A 25,441-nucleotide genomic window follows, 5' to 3' on the forward strand; every position below is an offset into this window, starting at 1 on the left:
AAAGGGCTTTGGGATTTTAAATAATACAGGGTGTTACAAATATTAGGTCAGGCTATTAACCACAGGATATTTGGGCGAAAATAATGGGACACTTTATACCGATGTTAAATTGAACGCCACGTTTTAGAGATACAGGGTGTAAAATTTAAAGTAAAGTTTAAAAGTGATTTTTCTTAGTAACGTCGTTTTTTAACATAGTGTCAAAATTTTGCATACATACTCCAGCAGCATGCAATATTTTAAAGATGTTTTTCAATGATTGGAAAAAGGTTTGCAATATTTTGAATGTTACTTTAATATCAAAATAGTATTGTAAAATTATTAATTTAATATTTAAAAATGTGATAGCCTCTAATTCAGTTAAATAAATCAAAATTATAATTTTTTATGTAAAACATTTTAAATGAGAAAATAATAGATTTTAGACTTAAAATTTAGCGAGTAATCCAATGGATTAGGTTTCAAACTCGGTTTGAAAACATTGCAGATTGTGTGAGTTGTATGGAATTAATTTCAATTGACTTATTTTTATTTAGTAAATAGTAAGTAAAGCAAACCTGCTAGCGAACTAGTAACTCCAAACGCTTATTTGTATTTCGCGATTCAAAAATTAGTTCAGTTCAGGTATTAACTACAGGTGGCGTCGTAATCGCCAATCCTAGCCGGAGCCAGGCAAGATGTTCACCATTTTCTCCATATTTCATCGATCTGTAAACTTGTGATTGTGTGTGTCGTGTATCTCTAAATATTTTCAACATTATTATCAGTGCCAGCAGTGCAGTCTTATGGGTTTATGGAGTATTTTGTCGGTTTCTTCTTCTTTTTTATTTTGCTGGTTGGTTTTAATAAGCAACTCATTTGGTCTTTCCTTCACAGGATATTCCATAAGCTCCTTACAACGGTTATGCCCTGGCCTTGAAGTCAGGTATTTCCTGTGTTCCCTGCGTTCTGTGCATATGCTTCATTTGCCTAGAGGCTCGCTGACCACACTGGGAGAAGTACCGCAGAAGGGCTCCGTGCAAATGAACTCTATCTCGGATCCCGATTTATAAATAAACGCCACATTCGTCGGTCTCCTTACCAGTGGTGTACATATAACCAAGTGAAAATGCTGTCTCTGAAGATGTGATTTAGGACCGGAGCTAGACAGTTCTCCCCCTACAGTAACAGTACGGGTAGAATTCCATCAGTTCCTGGTAATTTAAAAGGGTCAAAAGAATTTATCACCATCCTGACAACCTCCCAATTCTGCCGAGACTCAGTCGTTACCCTCTGTTTAGTGATCCCAGTCATGTTCATCTCCATGGTTTAATAACTTGGAACCTGGAAAGTGAGTATTTAGAAGTAGTTCCAAGTCTCTCTTCCAGTTTTGGTGTATTCTCCACTCGGTGTCTTAAGAACCCCGAGTTTTGCATTACCGTTTCTCAAGAACTGTTTTCTTTAAAGAGAAGTATGTGGAGTTTAGCACACTGTGGGACACTATCCTCACAGAACTTCCTCAATGAGTGTCTCTTCGCTTTCCTTATTTCTTTATTATACTCAGTGAGGGTTGCTTTATAAGCCTCCCATTCCTCTTGTCCTCTTTGCTCTATTAAATAGTTTCCTTTTCTGTCCCCGCAACTGTGTGAGTTCTTTGCTCCACCACGGTACGGTGTGCTCACTTTGATAAGACAGCTATATTCATATGATCTTGTGATGGCACTTTAGAGTTCCTCCACAGTCCTCGCAAGATCATACCTGTCATTTTATCGGTTTAATTAAAGGTAAGTAAAAAATACCCCATTTTAGGTCAATAGCAACGAACATAACCTGATTGTTAATGACTGTAATGGAAAGTTCAGCCAGTAGGTTTTAATACCTTTGGGAACGAAATTACCAGTTACCCGATCCATAGAAGTCATAGTTTTAGACGGACATTTGCAATAATATTTGTAGAAGAAGGAAAAGATGTTTTGAAGTTGAGGAGGCGTGATAGTTGGAACTCATTGACGATGGCAGGCATACAAGAATTATTTCAAAACGAAATCATGAAATATATTGATCCAAATTTTGCACAGAGAGTCAGCTAAGGAAGCAGTCTAATTGTAAACAAAGTCATTACCTCTGTTGGTATACGCCTACTTCATTGAGAGTACTGACAGTTATGTAAAAATGCTACTGACTGCCTAAAAACATGTGCCATACACTCGACCAAGCAAAGCAAAACAAAGTATCAAACTTATTTACAAACGACAATGAAATGCACTGCCAACGTCCTTCAAAAATCTAGATCGTTCACCGGCACGTTAGGTCGACAGGGCAGACATTAGGGTGACGGTAAATACGGATCGAATAAATTGATCGATGCCAAGCTTTAAATTAGAGGCAGACATGTACATGTTATTGTACGATGAGACTTAGAGCAACAGTTGATTATGTTCTACAATCGCTTTCCTTATGAGTAAGAAGTTATTATATCGACTGCTACTGGTAATTATTTTACGTACTATATTTTGCATATAGAATGAAGTTACAAGAAGGCAACGGTTCTGTCATTTTTTGTTTGAGTAATATTACGTTAACAGATAACCCTGCCTACAACCAACCCTGTACCACATTGCCGCCCTAACATTTCCGATCTCTAGTTATTATAAAAGAAACAACTGTTCTCTTTTCAAATGTCTTTAGTTGCGAACATGTTAGGAATACTTCTTAAAAAGACGCTGTGTCGAGATATTTATCATCCCCGAAACATGCCTTATTGTTATTTTTTGGGTATTACGCCCTCCTATATCTAGCAAAATGAAAAGATCGCACGCCCTGAAAAATGAGCTTTATAGGCGATTCATGCTTTCGGGGCAGTTGTAAATATGCGCATATGTTGCGGCAGAGACTCTACGCTTCTTGGTTTATATTATAAATAAGTGGTGAGTTGCGAAAAATTATTCAACTCGACTCGCAACACAGAGAGCACATCACATACTATAATGATATATCGTTACTGTGTTAAAAAGTTTTTACCCGGCACATGGAAGGAGAAAATGGAAGCAGTTTATGGAAGTACGTTCAGAGTTCAAGAAACTTGAAAAATTGATTTCTATCGAAAAAAATTCACCATTGGAAATATCAATTATTGCATTTTTTCATGATTTTTTTTTCCGAATTGAAAATGTTAACTTTAATGCACATAATGTTTTACAATCGTATCTTCAAACAGTGTTGATATACAGGGTGTCCGAAATAAATTACAAACTTTCAAAAAATGTTTTTTTTTAATATTCTAAATTTAACTTTTTAAAATATTTCAAAGAAATTAGGTGTAGAATGATTTTTTTTAGGAATTGAGATGCTAAATTCTTCTGCAATTTCTCTGACAGTCAATCGGCGATTTACAGTCACAACACCTTTGACTTTCTGAACATGGTAGTCAGCAGTTGAAGTCGAAAGACTTCCTGCTCAAGGTTCATCTTCAACTGACTGACGACCACCTTTAAATCATGAAAACCATTCATAACGTAGCAGCAGTTGAAGCCGATTGACTTCCTGGTCAAGGTTCATCTTCAATTGACTGACGACTACTTTTAAATCATGAAAACCATTCATAACATAGCAGCAGTTGAAGTCGAAGAACTTCCTCGTCAAAATTCATCTTCGGCTAACTGACGACCACCTTTAAATCATGAAAACCATTCACAACATAGTAGCAGTTGAAGTCGAAGGACTTCCCAGTCAAGGTTCATCTTGAACTGAATGACGACCACTTTTAAATCATGAAAACCATTCATAACATAGCAGCAGTTGAAGTCGAAGGACTTCCTGGTCAAGGTTCATCTTCAACTGACTGACGACCACCTTTAAATGATGAAAACCATTCATAACATAGCAGCAGTTGAAGTCGAAGGACTTCCTGGTCAAGGTTCATCTTCAACTGACTGACGACCACCTTTAAAACATGAAAACCATTCATAACATAGCAGCACTTGAAGTCGAAGGACTTCCTGGTCAAGATTCATCTTAAACTGACTAACGACCACCTGTAAATCATGAAAACCATTCATAACATAGCAGCAGTTGAAGTAGAAGGACTTCCTGGTCAAGGTTCATCTTCAACTGACTGACGACCACTTTTAAATCATGAAAAGCATTTGTAACATTGCGTACGACCCAGCGCATCAACTCCGCAAGCTTGCTTCAAAAATTGAAACGTTTCCGTGAAAGTTTTCCTTAGTTTCTCGCAAAATTTTACGTTGTTCCAGAAAAACGCACATCTCAAAAATGAGATATCAACAATCCAAGAACATTTGGTTACAGAGAAAGTTATGCGTAAACCAATGTTGCCAACCGCATATCACTAAATATCTTCATTAGTGCGTCCAAAAAGTTCGTCAGTGTAATTAACTTAAAATCCTCAATACAGTTCTTGGTCCAGTTTAATGAAACATTACCTACAACGTAGGTAATTCGCGCTCTTAATGTTCTACTCCCAGAAACTGTCATTTTAATATTTCGGTCCTTTACGAAAGCAATAGATTGTTTCCCTTTAAATAATTTGGATAATGCGTGGCAGTTCTTGATTTCGGAAAAACTTTTGAAACTTAATACCAAGAATGTCCACAGTCAGTTGGTCATATTCATCTGCTATCTCGGATTTCAGTCAGTCAGTGAGTGCTTCCTATAAAATGCTGAATAAAATCTTAAATATACTTCAGTAAAATAGAATAATTTAGTAGACAATTCCCAAAATAGTTTTCCAATACTATTCAAGGATGGAATTGGCACACGAAGCCCATAAATAATATATAATTGAGAAGAAGGTTGAGATTTATGATACATTAAAGTATCTCTTAGAACAAATGTCAAGAATGTTTACCGAAATATATTAAAAACTAATAAGTACTAATAAATCTTTTTTAAACTTGAAAAAGGCAACACATTTATTCCTTCCTTCTGTCATGGTATGTCAATTATCAGAATATTGATGACTGACAATCAACAGCTGACACTTTCGCTCAATCTTTAGTGAAAATTTCTCACTTCGCGTTACTTTAAAATGTAGTGCCTCTTTGACTTTTAATACCATTCCATGTAAATGTTTAATATCACTTTCATGTTTCTAGGCTGAAGATGTTTCAACCCCAATACTTTTTAACGCTTGATGTGACATTGTATTTAAAGTTATATTTCTAACAATTTTTTATAGATTTTTTTCTGTGAAACTTGTGATTTTAGAGTTATTCTCAATTTATTCAAATGTAATAAGCCTATTTTAAATTTAAAAAAGTAGTCATTCGTAACTCAGTAATGGTTCGTTTTCCAAATAAAATAGGAAAGAGTTTTTTTAAAATGCATTAATAGAATTTTGTAAATACTCAATGGCGTCGACATTCTGATATTTTTAGTGGACATATCCGCGAGTGACCTAAGTAATACCATATTTTCACTTTCAAACGTTATATTTTTTTAATTTTAACACGTTATTGTCAAAAATTAAGTTGTTTCCGATGAACTTTTTTCTTCAAATTGATCCAAGGAATCATGATTTAAAATATTAAGTTAGACCCTGAATTTTTTAATTCTTAATTTCACTTTCAAATACACCATTTAATAATTTGTTCATATTCACTTTTGCATTCGCAATCGCCAATATCAAGTAGAAATATTTGCATTCACATTCGTAATAAAAAATATTGAAAATTTAATTTCAAGAACGATTCTACCTGCAAATAGTCAAAATTAACTACAACTATTTGTCTACATCACATACAAATCATTTTTAGTCCAGATGGTATCTGTTTCAAAGAGTCCATTTTTGGCATTTTAGCTTTCAAATATCACTAGAAATGAAACTTTTTCTATGTGCATAAAAAACGTGGGCTTAACTTTTGGCTAAGATAATTTCTCATTTGCTTATATTTCATAATTTCTCATTTGTTTATATTTTAAATAGTAAATAATATTTGAATTATACTTTAATCACAAAAGAAATTATGATTAAATTAATAATTAATTGATTAATTAATTAATTACTAATTTTCGACATATTTTGAAAATAATTGTTGTTTAAACAATTTTAGAATATTTAAATAAATTTGTTTTTGATCTTTGATAAACAGTATATAAGTTTATGCACTTACCTTTGATACAATAAAAAAATAAAGTTGATAATTAAAGGAAGTTTGAAGATAAATAATTATCGTACTGTTGAAAGACCAATTATTAACGATAGGCATTTGAAAATACGCTAATTGTTTTTTTTTAAATCGCGAAACATCGATTTAAAAAAAAATCATCAAAAGTGGACCTCTAGAAACTGAGATATTAAACATGTTTAAGCGTGTCGCGGTTTTGAACTCGCCGATTCAATTTCGAGTAGGCCGAAGCGGCCGCGCTCTCTGCTTCCCCCATCATCACCACTCGTACGATTTTCTTGAATTTCTCTCTTGTATAAATAACTTTAAACGCGTTTTAATGTAGGTTGCCAATGAAGAAAAGTATTGCAAACTTAGACCAGGTAAGTACTCAGAATACCAAAGATACTCGTATTTTTCGAAAAATTAGCCCGGGTGTCCCAGTACATTTAGTGTAAACGACGGTTAACTTTGATCGGCTATAACTACGTAACTAATTGACCAATCGATCGTTTTTTTTAAAGCAGCGTCTTTCCAATAACTTTTAAAACCTGCTTTAAAAAATTTGATTTGACTGAATATTCACAAAGTTATTCTAATTGTATATAAGTATAAAAATTCGATCAATGTTTAAACAAGCGCCAGAGCTCACCTAATTGACGAATTCGAATTTTTCAAAAAGCGTTTGAAAGCTTGAGAGCCCTTCTATATGTGATTAAATTTTCAAGTATCTAAAGGCCTTGGTTTTTACTGTGCAAAATTTTGAAAATTTGCATTATTTTTTCAAAATCTGGATTGCAGAATTATTATGCAAAATCTATCGAACCGATTTTGATGTAATTTGGTGTGATGATTCTACATAACATGAACTTTTCTTGAGCCAAGTATGAAGGTCCTATACCCAACTTAAAGACCCCAAAATATTCCCTAAAAAGTAATGTTTTTTAACCCCATTCTTGGCGATTTTTTCGATTTTTACAATAATAATCATGATTCATTCGATTTGTAACTAGTCATATTTTGTAAAATTTAATTACAAACATTTTCTTTCTCTTTCATTTTCACCTAAAATCAACTCTTGAAAAGATACATAATTAAGTAGGAAGCAAAATATGAAATTTTTCGAATTTCTTTAACATATTGTGCCGCCAAAAGTTAAGCCTACGTTTTTTTTATGCGCACAGAAAATTTTTTATATCTAGTGATATTTGAAAGCTAAAAAGCTAAAAATCTCCGTGGATATACGATTCATCCAAACCAAAACAGATACCGCCTAGTCTATTTATCTTGTATTTTGTAGTTCAACCATTTTCTCTGACACAGGCAATCACATGTTCTGCTTCAAGCAGTTTGTGAACTAGACTAAACCCATCTTCTGCTCCCTGCTAATAATATTATTCGAAGGGCAGAATACAAAAAAAACGGAAAATAATGTCCCTCATATGAAAGCGCCAAGCCAACTGTGTACTAAAGTATAGCTTTGTTGCAGACAGAAGTACTCCTATTCCTCGCCCACCGGAAGAAGAAGACTCATTTCCGGTGTTGCACGAAAGGGAATTACACTCGCTACACCGGAATGTCCCGGCCCTGAGGAGGAGGGACATGGACACGGCCACTATCAAGCAACACTACTACCCAGAAGGTGAGTGGGGAACGGTTGGTGTGGAAATTTATGAGCCCTTCGCAACTATTATACTACACTTATGTTCTCGATAATCAAATTAGTGTTTTGGGAGGCAATGGGGTGTTTGTTACCTTCTCAGATATTACCATAAAATAAAATAATGTAGCAAAAAACTTATTTTTATATTTGGTGGACATTTGCGCCGTCTGTTAATAGGGAGCTCAACTAAAATCTTAAATATCTGTTCTTTTATTTACTAATAAAGGGACAGAGAGGCGTTGCACAAATAAAAAGTTTTCTGTAATAACATCACACGTCATAAGTCGATACCTATGACGTACAATTGGAACAAATTTTTTTAACCACAGAGCACCTAGAGTGTACGTTTCCTATCCCAAAGCATGGGAGCCGATGAAGCCAAATTGCTGTGAAGTGGAGTGTGCGAGGTAATCTGTTCGCGCATACTTTGAACAGGTCTGGCTGCAATAATTTTACACTTACATGACAAATGACAAATATTAATTTTTCAAGTTTGGAGTTCAGAAAANAAAGGTTATCATATTTTTAACAGATAAGAGAGATAAATACAAATAATTTATAATGTAAAACGTAAATAATCACACAATCTGAATCTTCATGCTAAATGGCTGTAATTGCATATTTGAAAATAACTTTTAATTCAAAATAACTTTTCTTTATAACATTCTTCTGTATTGTCAAAAATAAAGGTACTTTACTCTTGAGCAAAATTCATAATTTCTGATATACCTCGTATATGACTGGGAAATTTTGATAACTGAAGGTTTCATTTTAGATTTTAGACCATGCAGAACTTTTTATGAAGAATAACTTTTTTTCATAAAACCAATAATAAAAAAGTTTTCCATATGGTTCCAACTTAAGTAGACACACTGTACTACACTTATGTTCTCGATAATCAAATTAGTGTTTTGGGAGGCAATGGGGTGTTTGTTACCTTCTCAGATATTACCATAAAATAAAATAATGTAGCAAAAAACTTATTTTTATATTTGGTAGATAGTTGCGCCGTCTGTTAATAGGGAGCTCAACTAAAATCTTAAATATCTGTTCTTTTATTTACTAATAAAGAGGCAGAAAGGGGTTGCACAAATAAAAAGTTTTCTGTAATAACATCACACGTCATAAGTCGATAACTATGACGTACAATTGGAACAATTTTTTTTTAACCACAGAGCACCTAGAGTGTACGTTTCTTATCCCAAAGCATGGGAGCCGGTGAAGCCAAATTGCTGTGAAGTGGAGTGTGCGAGGTAATCTGATCGCGCATACTTTGAACAGGTCCGGCTGCAATATTTTTACACTTACATGACAAATGACAAATATTAATTTTTCGATATTTACAATTATTATTTTTAATAGCCATCATGAAAATAAATATCTATTGTGACAAAAGAACTAATTGTAAATAGCCGGTTGATAATATGAGCCTGTATATTTACGTCAGTTAATAACGTGGCACTAAAAAACATGAAGCCAACACTGGAAATAAGTGCATGTGAGATGGAGAATCCTGCGCGAACCCCGTCGAAATTGCATAAAATATTTTTATATTATTACTTACCTAAAGAATGAAATTTCAGCACTATTGTTATCAGATCTACTATTACAATCGTCAATGATACACTGCCCCATGATTGCACAAATAAAAATATATTTACTAAAATATTAACAATGTTAACACAGCGAATGTCTAACAGCGACTGAGAGCGCGAGGCTGGCTGGGCTGAGGATGGGCTGACGGTTGGCTTCACCGGCTTGCCTCTACAGTTGTCTATTTTGTCTATGGTTTTAACCTTCTTTGAAGCATCGTATTCAGTGACAAAGCACTACACATTTGATACAAACACCCCATTGGAACAGGAGTTAATTAAGTTTTCAGTTAAATGTGTATAAAGTGTATTTGGATTTTTTTTCAAATAAGGTTTTAATTATAACGTAAAGGTATTAATACATATTTTATTTTTTTAAAAGCATTACGTTAATTTCAAATATTCAAGAATATTCCTAAAAATCCTATCAATGAAATCAAACAATGTTCATAGATACCATAGGTTCGCCAAAGATATGTAGCCTGATGATAAGTCGAAATAAAAATTAAAAATGATGTCTAAATCTTATTAATATACAGGATGTATCTAAAGAGTCTGTACAACGCTCCAACAGATATAGTACGACTCAAAATATGTCGATTTAACTAAACTTGCCTTAGTCCAAAAATTGATAATAACAGAGTTATAGGGTGTCTAAGTTGAATAACTAAATAACATTTTGTTTAATATCTTTCGACTATTTCGAGCTAATTTGGTGAAATTTCGTATCCAGGGTCTTTTTGGGATGAGAATTTATTGATGATTTCATTGTATCTTCTAGAGGGTGTCACAAGCGACCATTAGGACGCATTTAAATTGCCAACATTTTTTTGTGCCACGGTGTATTTCACATTGGGCTGGAAAAAATTTTACCTTGCCCTTGCCATCCATAAAGCCAACCATTTAAAAAAAAACATTTAAATTTGTAAATGCATAAAAAAATTCCCTGTACCATACTTGTAGCTACTTACATTATAACTGAAAATAAACCCAAATATGTTGGAAGAATAAATAAGAATGTCTATTTTTATAAAAATATATATAAAAATATTATATTATTATTCTGTATTTTTATCTTATTTTATTTTATTTTCCAGGGGGATGGGGTTGGTTGGTGTGCGGCGCAGCGTTTTTGGCTCACCTATTAACCTCCGGCATCCAGCTAGCATTCGGCTTGCTCTATCTGTACACCATGACGTCCCTTTTGCGGAAACATCCCGATAAGGAAATCTACGCCATGGGTACCGGTAGGTACATTTATTTAATGTGGCTCTGAAGCCAAGAGGACTTGGAAGTTTTATATTTTAGTTGATTTACTTAACGTTGTCAGTCAGTAAAACATTTTATTACAGCGTGATGCATAAGAGATAACACACACCGACAAAATATTACTGACACCTTAAACCGGTAATGAGACTATACACCTCAGGGTTAGACGTTTTGGAAATTATGGAAATTATTTGGAAACTATTTTTTATTTGATAGGTGGTCCAATTTGGAAGTTTTTGGGTCAGAATTTTTATTAAATGAGTGATTTGGGTACAAAAAAAATATTTTTTAAATGTCTACATTATTTTGCCACCCATATTACAATAATAATTAACAAAGTGCTAGTAGTCACTGATTTTGTACGTTGACTGTAATTTCAGTTTGATCTCTAAGTCATTGTACCTGCCAATTCTTAATGAGTGTTTACTACGATAAGATATACACGTTACTTCATTTTTCGATATGGATACACACATACGACGAATTAGAGTTATTTACAACGTGCCTAATTTTATTGAAATAATTCGTAAAAACAATCAAATACAATAAAAAATGCTGGAGATAAAAGTAATAAAGTTGATGTTATTAAATTTAGTACAACTAACTATATAAACTGTTCAAAATGACCATCGTTGCTTCTACAACAAAGGTTAATTCGGCGAAAAGGACACCCTTTGCAGTTCTTAACGGCTATTTTTTAAAACATAAACATTTATGGCATTTTGGATATGCCTCCATAACTCTTCTTCAGTATTAGATGTGGAAGCATGCACTGTTGTTTTCAGAGTGCCCCAGAGATAATAGTCGCAAGGTGTTAAGTCTGGTAAAAGTACAGACCAGTTGACAGGAACATTATCCGATCTACCGATCCATGGACAAGGGAATCTTTGGTTTAATACTGGCAGACGGTTACAGTGAAATGTGGTGGAGCGCCATTATACATATACCACATGTTAGCTCAGGGTAATAACGGCACATCTTCCAATAACTCTGGTTTTGCAAAAATTCTAAATAGAATTCCACATTCAGTCTATTGGCTAGAATAACAGGCCCAATAATAATGCTATCAATGACCCCAGACCAAACATTGATGCAAAATTCATGCTGATAGTGTTTCACTTTGACGGGTATATGTGTTTTGACGGTTATAGGTGAATTAGCCTAAATCTGTCCATTTTGAGTCCACGAATCTGTAGTCTTCTGTTGTACTCGTTACTCTGGGACACCCTGCATAACCAGTAATTATATTAATGCTGATTTTGTGTATTTTACAAAAACCATTATCGATGCCGTACCTAAATACTTTTTGTTAAATATAATATGCACAATTTTAATAACAAATTCCATTGTTATTACACTAGGGGCCCGTTTTTCAATCTCTGGTTAACAAATTGTTACTTTTTGTATTGGAGCTGTCAAAGAAAAAAAAATTGAAAACGAATTATAAATTCATTCCTTGTTAAAAGCTTGCATGTTAAAAGAAAATTGTTGCTTCTCCATTAAAACATAAGAAAATAAAGTGATGGTTAACCTTACGTTAGGAGTTAACCAACGATTGAAAAACCGGCCCTAAAATGAAACCTAAGAGTTTAAGAAATCTTAATACTAGATTCATTCGGAATACAACTTTTCAATGTCAATTAAAAAATATTTAATAAAGCCTGCTTTTTATACTTTGAATGAGTTTTTAAAAGGTCATTTTAATAATAACACAGGGCAACAAAATTTGACGAAAGATCACACCCAAAAATCAGACCTCACTTGCCTAAAGGTTTTTGTGGCGCAGAATCCAAATTCGGCGTCAGAATTGCTCTTATACGTCACGTTTCTGAGATATCCTAACCTAAAATTGTAAAAAACAGTTTTTTTGCTATATTTGAGCTTATATCACAGAGTGATTTTTTTTATCTAAATAACCTGCGAGTGCTACACCCCAGACAGGTTGATTTTGCAGTAGCAAATCTCAGAATCCTAAAGTGATAGAATAATTTGGAGGTCAGATTTGGATTGAGCGACCCAAAAAATATGTAAATATCCGCTTTCTGAAGAACATTTTCCAATTTTAGTACCTACCACTGTTATGAAAACGCTAAAGAACCTTCAATTAATGATATCTCGGCGAATAAAATAGATTTTTCAAATCTGAAAAAAGCATTTTGAAGGGTAAGAGTGTTAGTTTTAGAGAGCATGATTCGTTTAAAAAGAATTGCTCTGTAGTATAAGCTCAAATATAATAAAAAACCTGTTTTTGTTCTTTTAGGTTAGGATATCTCGGAAACGTGACGTATACGAGCAATTCTGACGCCAGATTCGGATTCTACGCACCAAAAACCTTCGGGCAAGTGAGGTCTGGTTTTTGAGGATGAAAATTGTTGCCCTGTGTAATCTTCATGAATAGTATTAATATTTTTGTTCAACGTATCGTTTATAAATGAACTCACATTTTATAATTTAATATTATTGTAATAACACTGGTAAACACTGTTTTTGTCACACGAACTTTGTGATGATTTTTATTTATTTTGATGTACCCTCATTCAAAAATAATTATTATTTTGTTTCAGTCACATCCAGTTTTTTTGTGACAGCTATATATTTATTTCTGACCTCATTTACGTGTTTTTGTTTGAATAACTTAATTTAGGCGACTGTATAACGATTGCATTTAACTAACTTACGTTTGTTACATTGTAAATATGCCGCGAAAGTGTTCTAATAACCCGGACAGTTTTTGTTATGTGTGTGGAGAATTAACTTTTATATCTCAGCGTCGGAAATTTACGCCATTAATTGAAAAGTGCTATTTAGACTATTTTGGTTTTCCTGTGCGCCACCAAGATAAATCCTGGGTTCCACATATATGTTGTGTAACGTGTGTAAGACTTCTATTAGGTTGGGCTAAACAAGAATCTAGACTAGACATTTGCCTTTTGGTATACCAATGATTTGGACGGAACCAAAAGATCATGTAAGTGATTGTTATTTTTGTTTGATTCAAACAAAAGGCGTTACAACCAAGTCCAAACACACTGTCCAGTACCCAAACTTGTCATCGGCCAACAGACCAATCCTACATAGTGCCGAACTGCCTGTGCCAAAACCTCCAAATCAAGCAGAAAGGCAGGATTCTGTTCCTAGTCCGGAATTTGTTCTTAGTCAACACGATGAGGTATATCAAGAAAGTGACCCAAGTTATGAACCGTCAACTTCAAAAGTCACTACACAAAGAAAGTATGGCCCAGGCGTCAATCACTTACTCCAGGGCAGAAGAATGTTAAAAATGATCCTTTAGTGAACCCTGACGACATACTTTTACCACCGTTGCATATAAAGCTCGGCCTGATGAAAAATTTTGTAAAAGCTATGCCTAAGGATGGCAGTGGATTCTTATACCTGAAAGAGAAATTCCCCAAACTCAACGAGGCAAAAATTAAAGAGGGAATATTTGTTGGTCCGCAAATACGGCAACTAATGAAGGATACAAACTTTGAAGGAAAGCTGAAATGTTTTGTGAATGTTGTCCAAAATTTTCTAGGAAACCATAAAGCGGAAAATTACAAAGACTTAATCAATGAGCTTATAATTTCATACAAAGCTTTGGGATGTAATATGTCTTTAAAAATACATATGCTGCACTCTCATCTAGATTTCTTTCCCGACAATTTGGGTGCTGTGAGTGACGAACAAGGCGAGAGATTTCATCATGACATTTCCTTAATAGAAATGCGCTATCAGGGGAAATGGAGTCTAGGAATGCTAGCAGATTACTGTTCGAGACTTAAAAGGGACCCACCAGAAGCCAAACATTCACGAAAATCATAGCTATTTATTGTACATTAAGGAATATTTTTTCTAAGTGTTAGTGATTTTTGTACTTTTTATAAAAATATCTGTCTTGATGTCACAAAGAAACCTGATGTGTCAGTTTTTTTCCATTGATATATTATTGTTTGGTGGCCATAGTACATTCAAAATTTGGTATAAGTTTTCGTGTGACAAAAAAAAGTTTAAATTTTGTTGACCAGTGTAATTAATGTACTTTGCCTTAGTTTGCATTTTATTTATTTGTAAGTTGTGTTTCTCCTAACTGTACATTTTATATTGTTATTTTTCATTTTCTGTACACTATTTTGAATTATGTTTATTTTTGTGGACGTGTGCAAACACATTGGCGTATTGAATTAGAAAAAAAAATATGTATGGGCCACCATTGACCCCTATTTTAATTTTTTGCGGAACAGTGCTTACCCGTATACCTACCACAACGTGTGAAGGACGTAATGCCGAAAAGCAATCAGTAATTTATGGGGGTAGAGATATGATCGTTTATCACAAACGTAGGCACGCAGTCATTGTGAGGCAAATTGGATGAACGTCGATTGTCTTTCCCCCGTTACGGAATAATGTTCTAGTAAGCCCTATTCATTACAATCGCTGTTCGGGAATCGTATTTCTTATGCCGTGGTCGTTAGGGATAATCAAAGTAGACTTAGGTACATATGAAAAAACCTTGCCTTGTAATTTATTTTTCTTTGAAAAATATAGACCCTACTGTTTAGAAGTCGTTGCTGAACACTGCGGAACCGGTATTGAAAATTCAAATTTAATAGTTTTATATCTCTACAGATTTTTCTTTCAGAATTTCCTGATGCTTGCAAGTTCTTCATCATTAAAACCTGTTTTACATTATCAACTTTTTACTCATTAAACTGTAAGACGCTGAATTAACGGGAGTTAAGGGGTAGATAATTTTCTTATTTTTTTAAAAGGTTGAGTAAAAATTTTTTTCAGATTACCTATCTTTATTAGGCCTTTCGAATACGTGGTTAAAATTATGACTGAATCACCCTGTACAACCTAATAATCGATTTTTTTCATGGAACACCTTATACAGTGTGTCCCGTTTTTCAGGTTAACACCTTTGGAAATGTAAGAAAGCTGTGCCATTTTTTTTACAAATAGTACCCTAAAGGGAGATTATATTCTACTAATCATTTTATTGATGCGACAAAAGCCTGGCGATTTTTTAAAAGTATCGTTTTTCCAGAAACTGGTATTAGGCATTTTTTTTATCAAAAAGATAATATTACCACGCTATTCAACACCCATCAAAATACCCATATACCAAATTTGATCGACAAATGTCTATTTATTGTTTTTTATGGGGTGTTAAACTTCGAAAAATTAGGCAACTAAAAATTATAATTAGCAGGTCAAGGATTGCCATGAAAATGAAAACAATTACCAATCGGACAAAAAAATACAGACACTATAAATTTAGGACTTTTATTTGCGGCCACAGTAAAAAATTATACCTAATTAACGTACAAAAAATGTATTAATGAATTATAGTTGTTAAACAAAAAACTGCAAAACAATCTAAATTAAATTTTAGTTTTCTCCACAAACCTCCTTCCATTCGAATACATTTTTCCAATCGTCTTCTTAAATTTAAAAATATTTTACATAAGGATAAATATTCTTCCATAATTGGAAGATATTCTTAAGTTATGACACTAGTTTAATAATTTAAAACAATGTTTTAAGCAATAATTGAAATAATACAGGTAGGCTATGATGAAAAATGAAAGCCTTACTGTAGACATTTTTTACTTTTAACTGATACTGATAAACTAGTTAGTGTTATAAAGTAAGACTTCCTTGCAGTTATGGCAAAATATTATCTTTATTATATCTTTACGAGAAAAAATAGAGATTGTTAGATTAAGGAGTAAATATTTCCATAGTTTTAGAGAAGCTGCAGAAATCTTTAATGAAGACGATTGGAAAATGTGTTCAACTGGAAGGAGGTTTGGTGGAGAAAACCTAAAATTTAATTTAAATTAACATTGTGCATTTTTTTTGAATAACAACAGTATTTATAATTTATTACCTACATTTTTTGTATGTTAATTATTATTTTTACTGTGGCCGCAATTAAAAGTGTTAAATTTATAGGGTCTATATTTTTTCTATGTCCGATTGGTACTTGTTTCCACTTTCAAGGCAATCTTTGCTTATTATAATTGTTAGTTGTATGATTTTTCAAATTTTGGCACTCCATAAAAAACCTTCAATATACATTTATTTTGTCGTTCAAATTTGGTATATGGGTATTTTGATGCGTATTGAATAGCCTGGTAATATTGTCTTTTTGATAAAAAATGCCTAATACCACTTTCTGAACAAACGAGCCTTTTAAAAAATCGTAGTAGGTCAGGCTTTTGTCGCATCAATAAAATGATTAGTAGAATATAAACTTCCTTCAGGGTACTATATGTAAAAAAATTGCCTTGCGGAAAGTCCATAGCCACCTCACATTTCTAGAGGTGTTAACTTGTAAAACGGGATGTATTATAAAAAACAATATGATAGGCTTATGTCCCCCAATGCTAAACTATATTCACTACTCATGTATTAGAAAATTTTAGCTTTACATTTTTTTGTATGTCGAAAAATAAATGACATAACACTTATGGAGGACATCCCTATATGTACACATGTTCCGAAATTGACCTGGAAAAAATTTAATAAAAATGATCTAGGCATTGATACAACGAAAGTATTTTTTTCTTGATTTTCCAACCAGGCTTTCATTTCGGGCGCTATCACACTAAAAAAAATTAATCCGAAAAGTTTTTCTTCCTCACACGCTCCGGTCTATCATATTTAATTAAAAAAAAACTGATCACAAAAGCACGTACGGTACCATATGACGCGGAACCGACACGAATCTAAATTATTCTCATTATTTCAGACCTGGGTCGCCCACAGAAAGACATAGAACGCGTTTTGGCAGCGTACCATGTAGTACGAATTCTTTACACCCCGTTTGGTGTTAAATCAGGCTTGGAATGATAACAAACTAAAAATATGAACGTTGTAAATGGTGTGTTTTATACTCGACGGGTTTTATTAGAGGAGGTAATGTTTTGGCAATTTTTTCTTTGGTGCAGTAGAAGTGTATTTCACATTCCGTTAAACTCAGAGATTCGAAACAAAATTTTTCAGTTTAGTGTCATCCTATGTAGTTCGCTAATTACAAAGGATTAAAATACAGGGTGATTCAGAAATTATCCAAAAAAAATAGAATGTACAAGAGAGACCCTTACAAATACCATTTTGTAAAGAAAAATTAAAAAGACCAGTTCGAAAATGATTTACTGTTGCCGCTATTGTTATTATTAATTAATAAAATCAATTTGTGGATTTTAAATAATAAAATAATTTGACATACCTGTTGTATGTTACAACTGTGCAAAGTTTTGTCCACCGACGTGTAAACAAAACTGGGCCCGTCTTCCCCAGTTTCTACTAACACAAATGTTGTCTTGCTTCACCATAACACAAATGTTGTCTTGGTTCACCATAAACTAAAACGATATCCATCAACTGCTATACACGTAAGCCATTTTTGATACTTGTAAAACTAATGTAAACACTATCACAAAAACGTAAATACATCGGATTTCAGTATTCGGAATCGCCGTGGAGAGAGAGAGAGAGAGAGAGCGCATTGGGCACAGCGCATAGCGCGAATGACGCTAAAGTCCAGCGATGTAAAGGTTAAAAATACTACAACCTCAAATTTTTTTTTCTCGGGAACTAAGAATTTTAGAAAAATTTTTTTTACAATATTGACTCCATTTTTCATGACGCATATATTCCTAAATTATTTTGGATAAATTGTGAATCACCCTGTATAGAGCTTTGTGTTGAAAATGACTACAATTCTGATCTTTTTTTCGGATCCTTGAAGTTTTCGCATATGAATAAATTAGATCCTTAAGTAGATAGTGACAGAACAGAAAACAGTAAATAAAAATGCTGGATTTTTTTTAAATGAGGAAGCAAATGCTTATAAAAACAATAATTTACACACAGTGAATGGAGCCTTTTGTTCATAAGTTACTAACAAAATGTAATTTACGGTCAATTATCTCTTTTTTCTTTTTTTTTTATTACAGCCCTTTAAAGGTTTACAATATCTGCAACGGTTTTCCAGAAAAAACCGATTTTAACTTCTTATGCTTCTACTAAAAATTAAAAATTATAAAGAACCTAGAATTCCATTTTCCCTACATGAAACAAGTACATATTTTTTATGCAGAAATGGTCAAGGATTTCGATTTTCGAAAAAAGAATTACGAATTAGACAAATAAAAAAATTACGGATTTCGAACCTTGGCTTGATCCCCATAGGGACGCCCCTGAAAACAATATGTTAATTTGGTTTAGATAGAGTAATTCCTCGTAACAAATGGTACCTCTATATAAAATTTTATCAATTTATTTCGAAGCATTTTCAAGATATTGTAATAAAATTATGTCTTAATGGCCCCTTTTAAAGGGGCGTAGCGCCACAGGGGGGCGTTTTCGGAATGTTGATATGAACTTTTTTGCTCAAAATTACTTTCTCTATCATCTTTGTTTGTTTGGCACACCGGAAATGAAACACCCTGTATAGGACGATATTAAATTTTACGACAATAAAAGTTGTTAATTTTTGTTGAATCCACACTAAGACACTTTTATACGTGTGTACACCTGTAACAGTTATTTGCATATAATGGAGAACCACAAAAATGCAGTCACATTTTTTCCTTGCGGCAACTACTGTTTTATTGTTCTTAGTTGCAGGTTGCAGGAAAGCTTGCAACAAACAGAGAAGAGTAACAGAGAATTATGTATCTGCAGTACCATCCAAAGTGAATTATGAAAGAGGTATTCCTCTCCAGCCGCAAATTATCATTGCCCTACTTGCCCAACATTTAAGATCGTAATTTTCGCGAAACAATTTAAAAGCGCCCATTTGCGAGCCAAAAAGTAAAAATATGGATTCTTTTATATCCCTCCGCGCTTATCGCGTAATGGAAATGGACAATATAGGACGATAAAAACCTTCGAAGGTGCCGTAACCGAAGACGAGTGGCCTACGACGGACGATTAACTAACTTCAGGTCGGCAACTGCAGTCTATTAGAGGACGATACGTTTCAATTATATGGCCTCGTGCAACTTTTGTTAATGTGATTTGTACATTTTTAGGATTACATTATTAAACCCTTTGTCATAACACAGAATTGTAACACATTGTACCTAAATTTCGTTATTTAGCACAATCTTTATACACTGCATACAGCACAACTGTTTACAAACTTGGACAACTTTGGCGTTTCAGAATAACAAAATTACAACTGAACCTTCAAAAACTCTGCGCATATATTATTTGTGTTTCTCGAAATTTTAAATTTAGTCCAATCGCCCTAGTTAAAATTGTATTTAAAGATGGCATTAACTCTGAAGTTCACAATTTTTTTGTATGTGGCTAGTTTTTTGCTAACAGATGAGGAAAAAAATTGTTCTGTACTGGAGCAGACCGGGAAAATTCGGGAAATGGTCGGAAAACTGCAAAAAACGTATTTCATGAATAACTTGAAAAGTATTGAGAATTTAACAAACATGCAAACTGTCAAAGTGGTAGAGCATAAAATTCCGTACAATAAGGGTGTATGATATTTTTGAGAAAATTGAATTATGTTCCATAATTTCAATTTTTTAATCAGAAAATTTGGGATGAAGGAGAAATAACATAAAGAGACGATAAAGATTCGTAGAAAATTCAGCATTTATTACAGCTGTAATGTTTTGACTAAATCTTGTCGCCACTCTTGTTTTCATGGAAATATAGTGATTAAACATATACAGGGTGTCCCGGTATTTGATACAAAAAAGTCGAGTACAAATAGATAAGGTCAAAATAATATCAGTTCTACATATAATTTTTTTCATACGGGCCTTCGTTAACAAGTTACGGACCCTCAAAAGTGAAAATTGAAAAGTTAATTTTATTTACAGTCTCTAGACTATTAACTACAGCATGATGCAAATTTGGTGATCGATAACCCATGCGTACAGCTTGTTTTTGATGTTGTAAGTGAAACTTCATTATGCCCAGAACGCTAGGGACGGACTATGCCCAATGGTTAACAACCCAAAAATTTTTGCATAGATGACAATCGCAATCTGCCTGCATCAATAAATAAGTTCCCTGAAGAATTTACCAATGATAATACCCTCTTGATTCAACAATTTAGGAAATATTTGTGATTTTATGTCACAGTGCTCATCGACCGGCGCCTTCACCATTTTTTGTTTTTAATTTTTAATAGNATATATTCTAAAATAAAAAATAAAACAAAAATGTAGAATACTAAAATCTCGAAAGCGGAGCCGTTTTCGAATAAATTATTAATTTTAGTTCAATAAATGCGCAAATTTCGACAGACTAATCAAGTTGGCCGGACAAAAACAAGGAGTTTTCAATGACCACAACCTTCATTATTGGCATTATGAGAATCCTCATGAAAAACGTCAGCGGAATCAGCAGATATTGGTCTGTAAATGTTTGGATAGGTATTTACGGGAAAAGGATCATAGGTCCATATTTTTTGCCAAGAATACTGAATGGTGAAAATTACAGTAATTTTTGCGAGAACATTTTGCCAGGTTTGATAGAAGATATTCCTCTACAACAACGTGCAACTATGTGGTTTCAGCATGAAAGTGCGCCCGCACATGCCACATTACAAGTACGATATATTTTGAACCTAATAAATGGATTGGACGGGGTGGACCAACACCATGGCCACCCCGGTCTCCTTACTTGACTCCGATAGACTTTTGGTTATGGGGATACATAAAAGAAAAGGTTTATTTTACTGTGCCTGTTGGCGAGGATGATGTTATTGGCACGATTCATGAAACAGTAGCGGCAATAAATGAAGCTAATTTCTGTTCTGTTGCCAGGAGTATTTACCACAGATTGCAGATGTGTATTAACGAAAATGGTAATGCTTTTGAAGGTTAGCCAAAGCCAGAAGGATCTTCGTTTTTCCTATTTCTTATTCTGTATGGATTTAAATGGTGGATTTTAATGGTGTTAATATTAAACAAAAAAATTATAAATTTGAATTTTTCTTTACAAAATTTGACTCACCCTGTATAGTCCAATCGCCCTAGTTAAAATTGTATTTAAAGATGGCATTAACTCTGAAGTTCACAATTTTATTGTATGTGGCTAGTTTTTTGCTAACAGATGAGGAAAAAAATTGTTCTGTACTGGAGCAGACCGGGAAAATTCGGGAAATGGTCGGAAAACTGCAAAAAACGTATTTCATGAATAACTTGAAAAGTATTGAGAATTTAACAAACATGCAAAGTGTCAAAGTGGTAGAGCATAAAATTCCATACAAAAAGGGTGTATGATATTTTTGAGAAAATTGAATTATGTTCCATAATTTCAATTTTTTAATCAGAAAATTTGAGATGAAGGAGAAATAACCTAAAGAGACAAAAGATTCATAGAAAATTCAGCATTTATTACAGCCGTAATGTTTTGACGAAATCTCGTCGCCACTCTTATTTTCATGGATTGATTAAACATATACAGGTTGTCCCGGTACTTGATACAAAAAAGTCGAGTACAAATAGATGAGGTCAAAATAATGTCAATTCCTCATATAATTTTTTTCATACGGGCCTTCGTTAACAAGTTACGGGCCCTCAAAGGTGAAAATTGAAAAGTTCATTTTATTTACAGTCTCTAAACTGTTAACTTCAGCATGATGCAAATTTGGTGATCGATAAGACATGCGTACAGCTTGCTTTTGATGCTGTAAGTGAAACTTCATTATGCCCAGAACGCCAGGGACGGACTATGCTCAATGGTTAACAACCCAGAATTTTTGCATAGATGACAAACGCAATCTGCCTGCATAAAAAATAAGTTCCCTGAATAATGTTCCAACGATAATACCCTCTTGCTTCAACAATTTAGGAAATATTTGTGATTTTATGTCACAGTGCCCATCGAGCGGCGCCTTCACCATTTTTTGTTTTTAATTTTTAATTGGACATTACTATGTTAGAACCGTACATATTTTTAAAATAAGAGCCTAGAAAATCTTACAGTCTGCTAATGTAATTTTCACTAACAAAATTTGACAAACACACTTTGCATATAATACAAATAAAAAAAACAAGAATAAGTTAAAGTAAGTATTCAACTCCAAATATCGATGTCCATTCAGACGTTTCTCAAAAACGTATAGATCTATTAAATTATCACCCACTGTTAAGATGTGGGCAGGAATAGTGGGCAACAATTTAATAGATCCATACGTTTTTGTGGAACGTCTGAATGAACATCGATATTTGGAGTTTTTGCAAAATAATTTGCAGCCACTATTGGACGATGCTCCATTAGACACCCGAAGAAACGTTTGGTTTATGCACGATGGGGCTCCCACCATTTCAATATTGATGGGTGTACGAAATTATTTATCCATTAATGGATTGGGAGAGGAGGCCTAATTTCATGGCCACCACGTTCTCCAGAGTTTAACCCGATGGACTTCTTCCTGTGAGGATAACTGAAATGTTTAGCGTACTCAACCCCAGTACAGACAAGGAATTAATTGCTAGAAATAATAATTAATTTGCATTGTGATAATATTAGACATACCCCAGAAATGCTTTTTCGTGTACAAACAAATAACCTTTGTAGACTTAGGAAGTGTGTGGAGGTGGATATTGAAAATGTATTTTGATAGTATTCTTTCCAATTATTTTTTTAACTTTAACTTATTCTTGTCTTTTTTTCTATTTTGTGTTATCTGTAACGTGTGTTTGTCAAATTTTGTTAGTGAAAATTACATTAGCAGACAAAAAGATTTTCTAGGCTCTTATTTTATAAATATGTACGTTTCTAACATAGCAATTATGTCGAATTAAAAATTAAAAACAAAAAATGATGGAGGCGCCGTTCGATGTGCACTGTGTCATAAAATATTTCCTAAACTGTTCATTTTACCGAGTTGGACCAAGAGGATAATATCGTTGGCAAATTCTTCAGGGAACTTATTTTTGATACAGGCAGATTGCGATTGTCATCTATGCAAAAGTTCTGGGTTGTTAACCATTGTGCATAGTCCGTCCCTGGCGTTATGGGCATAATGAAGTTTCACTTACTTCAAAAACAAGCTGTATGGATGTGTTATCGATCGCCAAATTTGCATCATACTGAAGTTTAGAGACTGCAAATAAAAATAACTTTTTAATTTTCATCTTTGACGGCCCGTAACTTGTTAACGAAGGCCCGTATGAAAAAAAATTAAAGAAGAACTATTATTATTTCGACCTCATCTATTTGTACTCGACTATTTTGTAACAAGTGCCGGGACAACCTGTATACCAAAATATAATATCTTCTTCCACAGACTTGCGCGCTTCTAACGTTTTAACTTTATCCATTACAGTATCAAGTTCTTTATAAGTTGCTCAACACATTTTCCGTCCTTTATGACCTGATCTGATTGTCAGAATTGATAAGAGCATTTCAGGTGACATTGAATTAGTCACACTTTTTCACTTCGGGAGATCCTTGCCCAAATATACAGGTAGAAAACCGGTATAATAGACGAAAAGAGTAGATTCTGAGCTACACTTTGCTATAATATTAATCCTGTGTTCTTCTTCGGTAATCTCTATTAAGGGTGTTTTAATTCCTGCCTCTTTTTTCGGGTGTTTCTTTAACTTGAAAATATCGAATGAAAATAGAGTTACTGCAGGAATTTGCTGAATTTTTATTATTATTATTTTTATTTTTTTATTGTTCGAAGGACCTTTTGAGTTTATTTTCTTTTTCCTACATTACTCGAGGTAGTGAGAATAAGCACACGTGAGGTCAGTGTACAACTAATTTATTGTTTCTACTAACCATACAATAGATAATTTAATATACTTAAATAACTATATATACTATATATACTAATAACAAATTTATTAATAATGTTAATTATAGATTTCATCGCGAATTGTTACACGTTCCATATAAGAACTCTCTTAATGTACATAAATTGCTTAGTTTAGAAGAGCGTAGACAATTTTTTGATTGTGTTTTGTTATATAAAATTGTTCATGGATATTTTGATACAGATATTTTGTCTCTGTTAATTTTTTTAGCCCCGGTGTATGCTAACCGTCAGTTCTCGGTTTTCTATGTTCAACTCTCGCATAGTAATTATAATTTAAATTCACCGTTTCATAGAATTCCAAGATATTTTAATAGCAATCTATGTCAACTAGTTGATATCTTTAATANTATTGTATGTGGCTAGTTTTTTGCTAACAGATGAGGAAAAAAATTGTTCTGTACTGGAGCAGACCGGGAAAATTCGGGAAATGGTCGGAAAACTGCAAAAAACGTATTTCATGAATAACTTGAAAAGTATTGAGAATTTAACAAACATGCAAACTGTCAAAGTGGTAGAGCATAAAATTCCGTACAATAAGGGTGTATGATATTTTTGAGAAAATTGAATTATGTTCCATAATTTCAATTTTTTAATCAGAAAATTTGGGATGAAGGAGAAATAACATAAAGAGACGATAAAGATTCGTAGAAAATTCAGCATTTATTACAGCTGTAATGTTTTGACTAAATCTTGTCGCCACTCTTGTTTTCATGGAAATATAGTGATTAAACATATACAGGGTGTCCCGGTATTTGATACAAAAAAGTCGAGTACAAATAGATAAGGTCAAAATAATATCAGTTCTACATATAATTTTTTTCATACGGGCCTTCGTTAACAAGTTACGGACCCTCAAAAGTGAAAATTGAAAAGTTAATTTTATTTACAGTCTCTAGACTATTAACTACAGCATGATGCAAATTTGGTGATCGATAACCCATGCGTACAGCTTGTTTTTGATGTTGTAAGTGAAACTTCATTATGCCCAGAACGC

General features: G+C 33.4%; 1 protein-coding gene across 1 annotated transcript in view; it reads left to right on the forward strand.

Annotated features, from left to right (window-relative positions):
- Positions 1 to 4,022: 4,022 nt before the first annotated feature.
- The window catches only part of LOC108913162 (monocarboxylate transporter 2-like), a 63,451-nt gene continuing 42,032 nt past the window's right edge, over positions 4,023 to 25,441 (forward strand). Inside the window, exons 1-3 of the mRNA XM_018718648.2 lie at positions 4,023 to 4,077; positions 7,597 to 7,749; positions 10,460 to 10,609. Coding sequence (XP_018574164.1) covers positions 4,023 to 4,077; positions 7,597 to 7,749; positions 10,460 to 10,609 — 358 coding nt within the window. The remainder of the gene's footprint in view (positions 4,078 to 7,596; positions 7,750 to 10,459; positions 10,610 to 25,441) is intronic.

This window comes from Anoplophora glabripennis, unplaced genomic scaffold (genome assembly GCF_000390285.2).
Source record: "Anoplophora glabripennis isolate ALB-LARVAE unplaced genomic scaffold, Agla_2.0 scaffold968, whole genome shotgun sequence".
NCBI lineage: Eukaryota > Metazoa > Arthropoda > Insecta > Coleoptera > Cerambycidae > Anoplophora > Anoplophora glabripennis.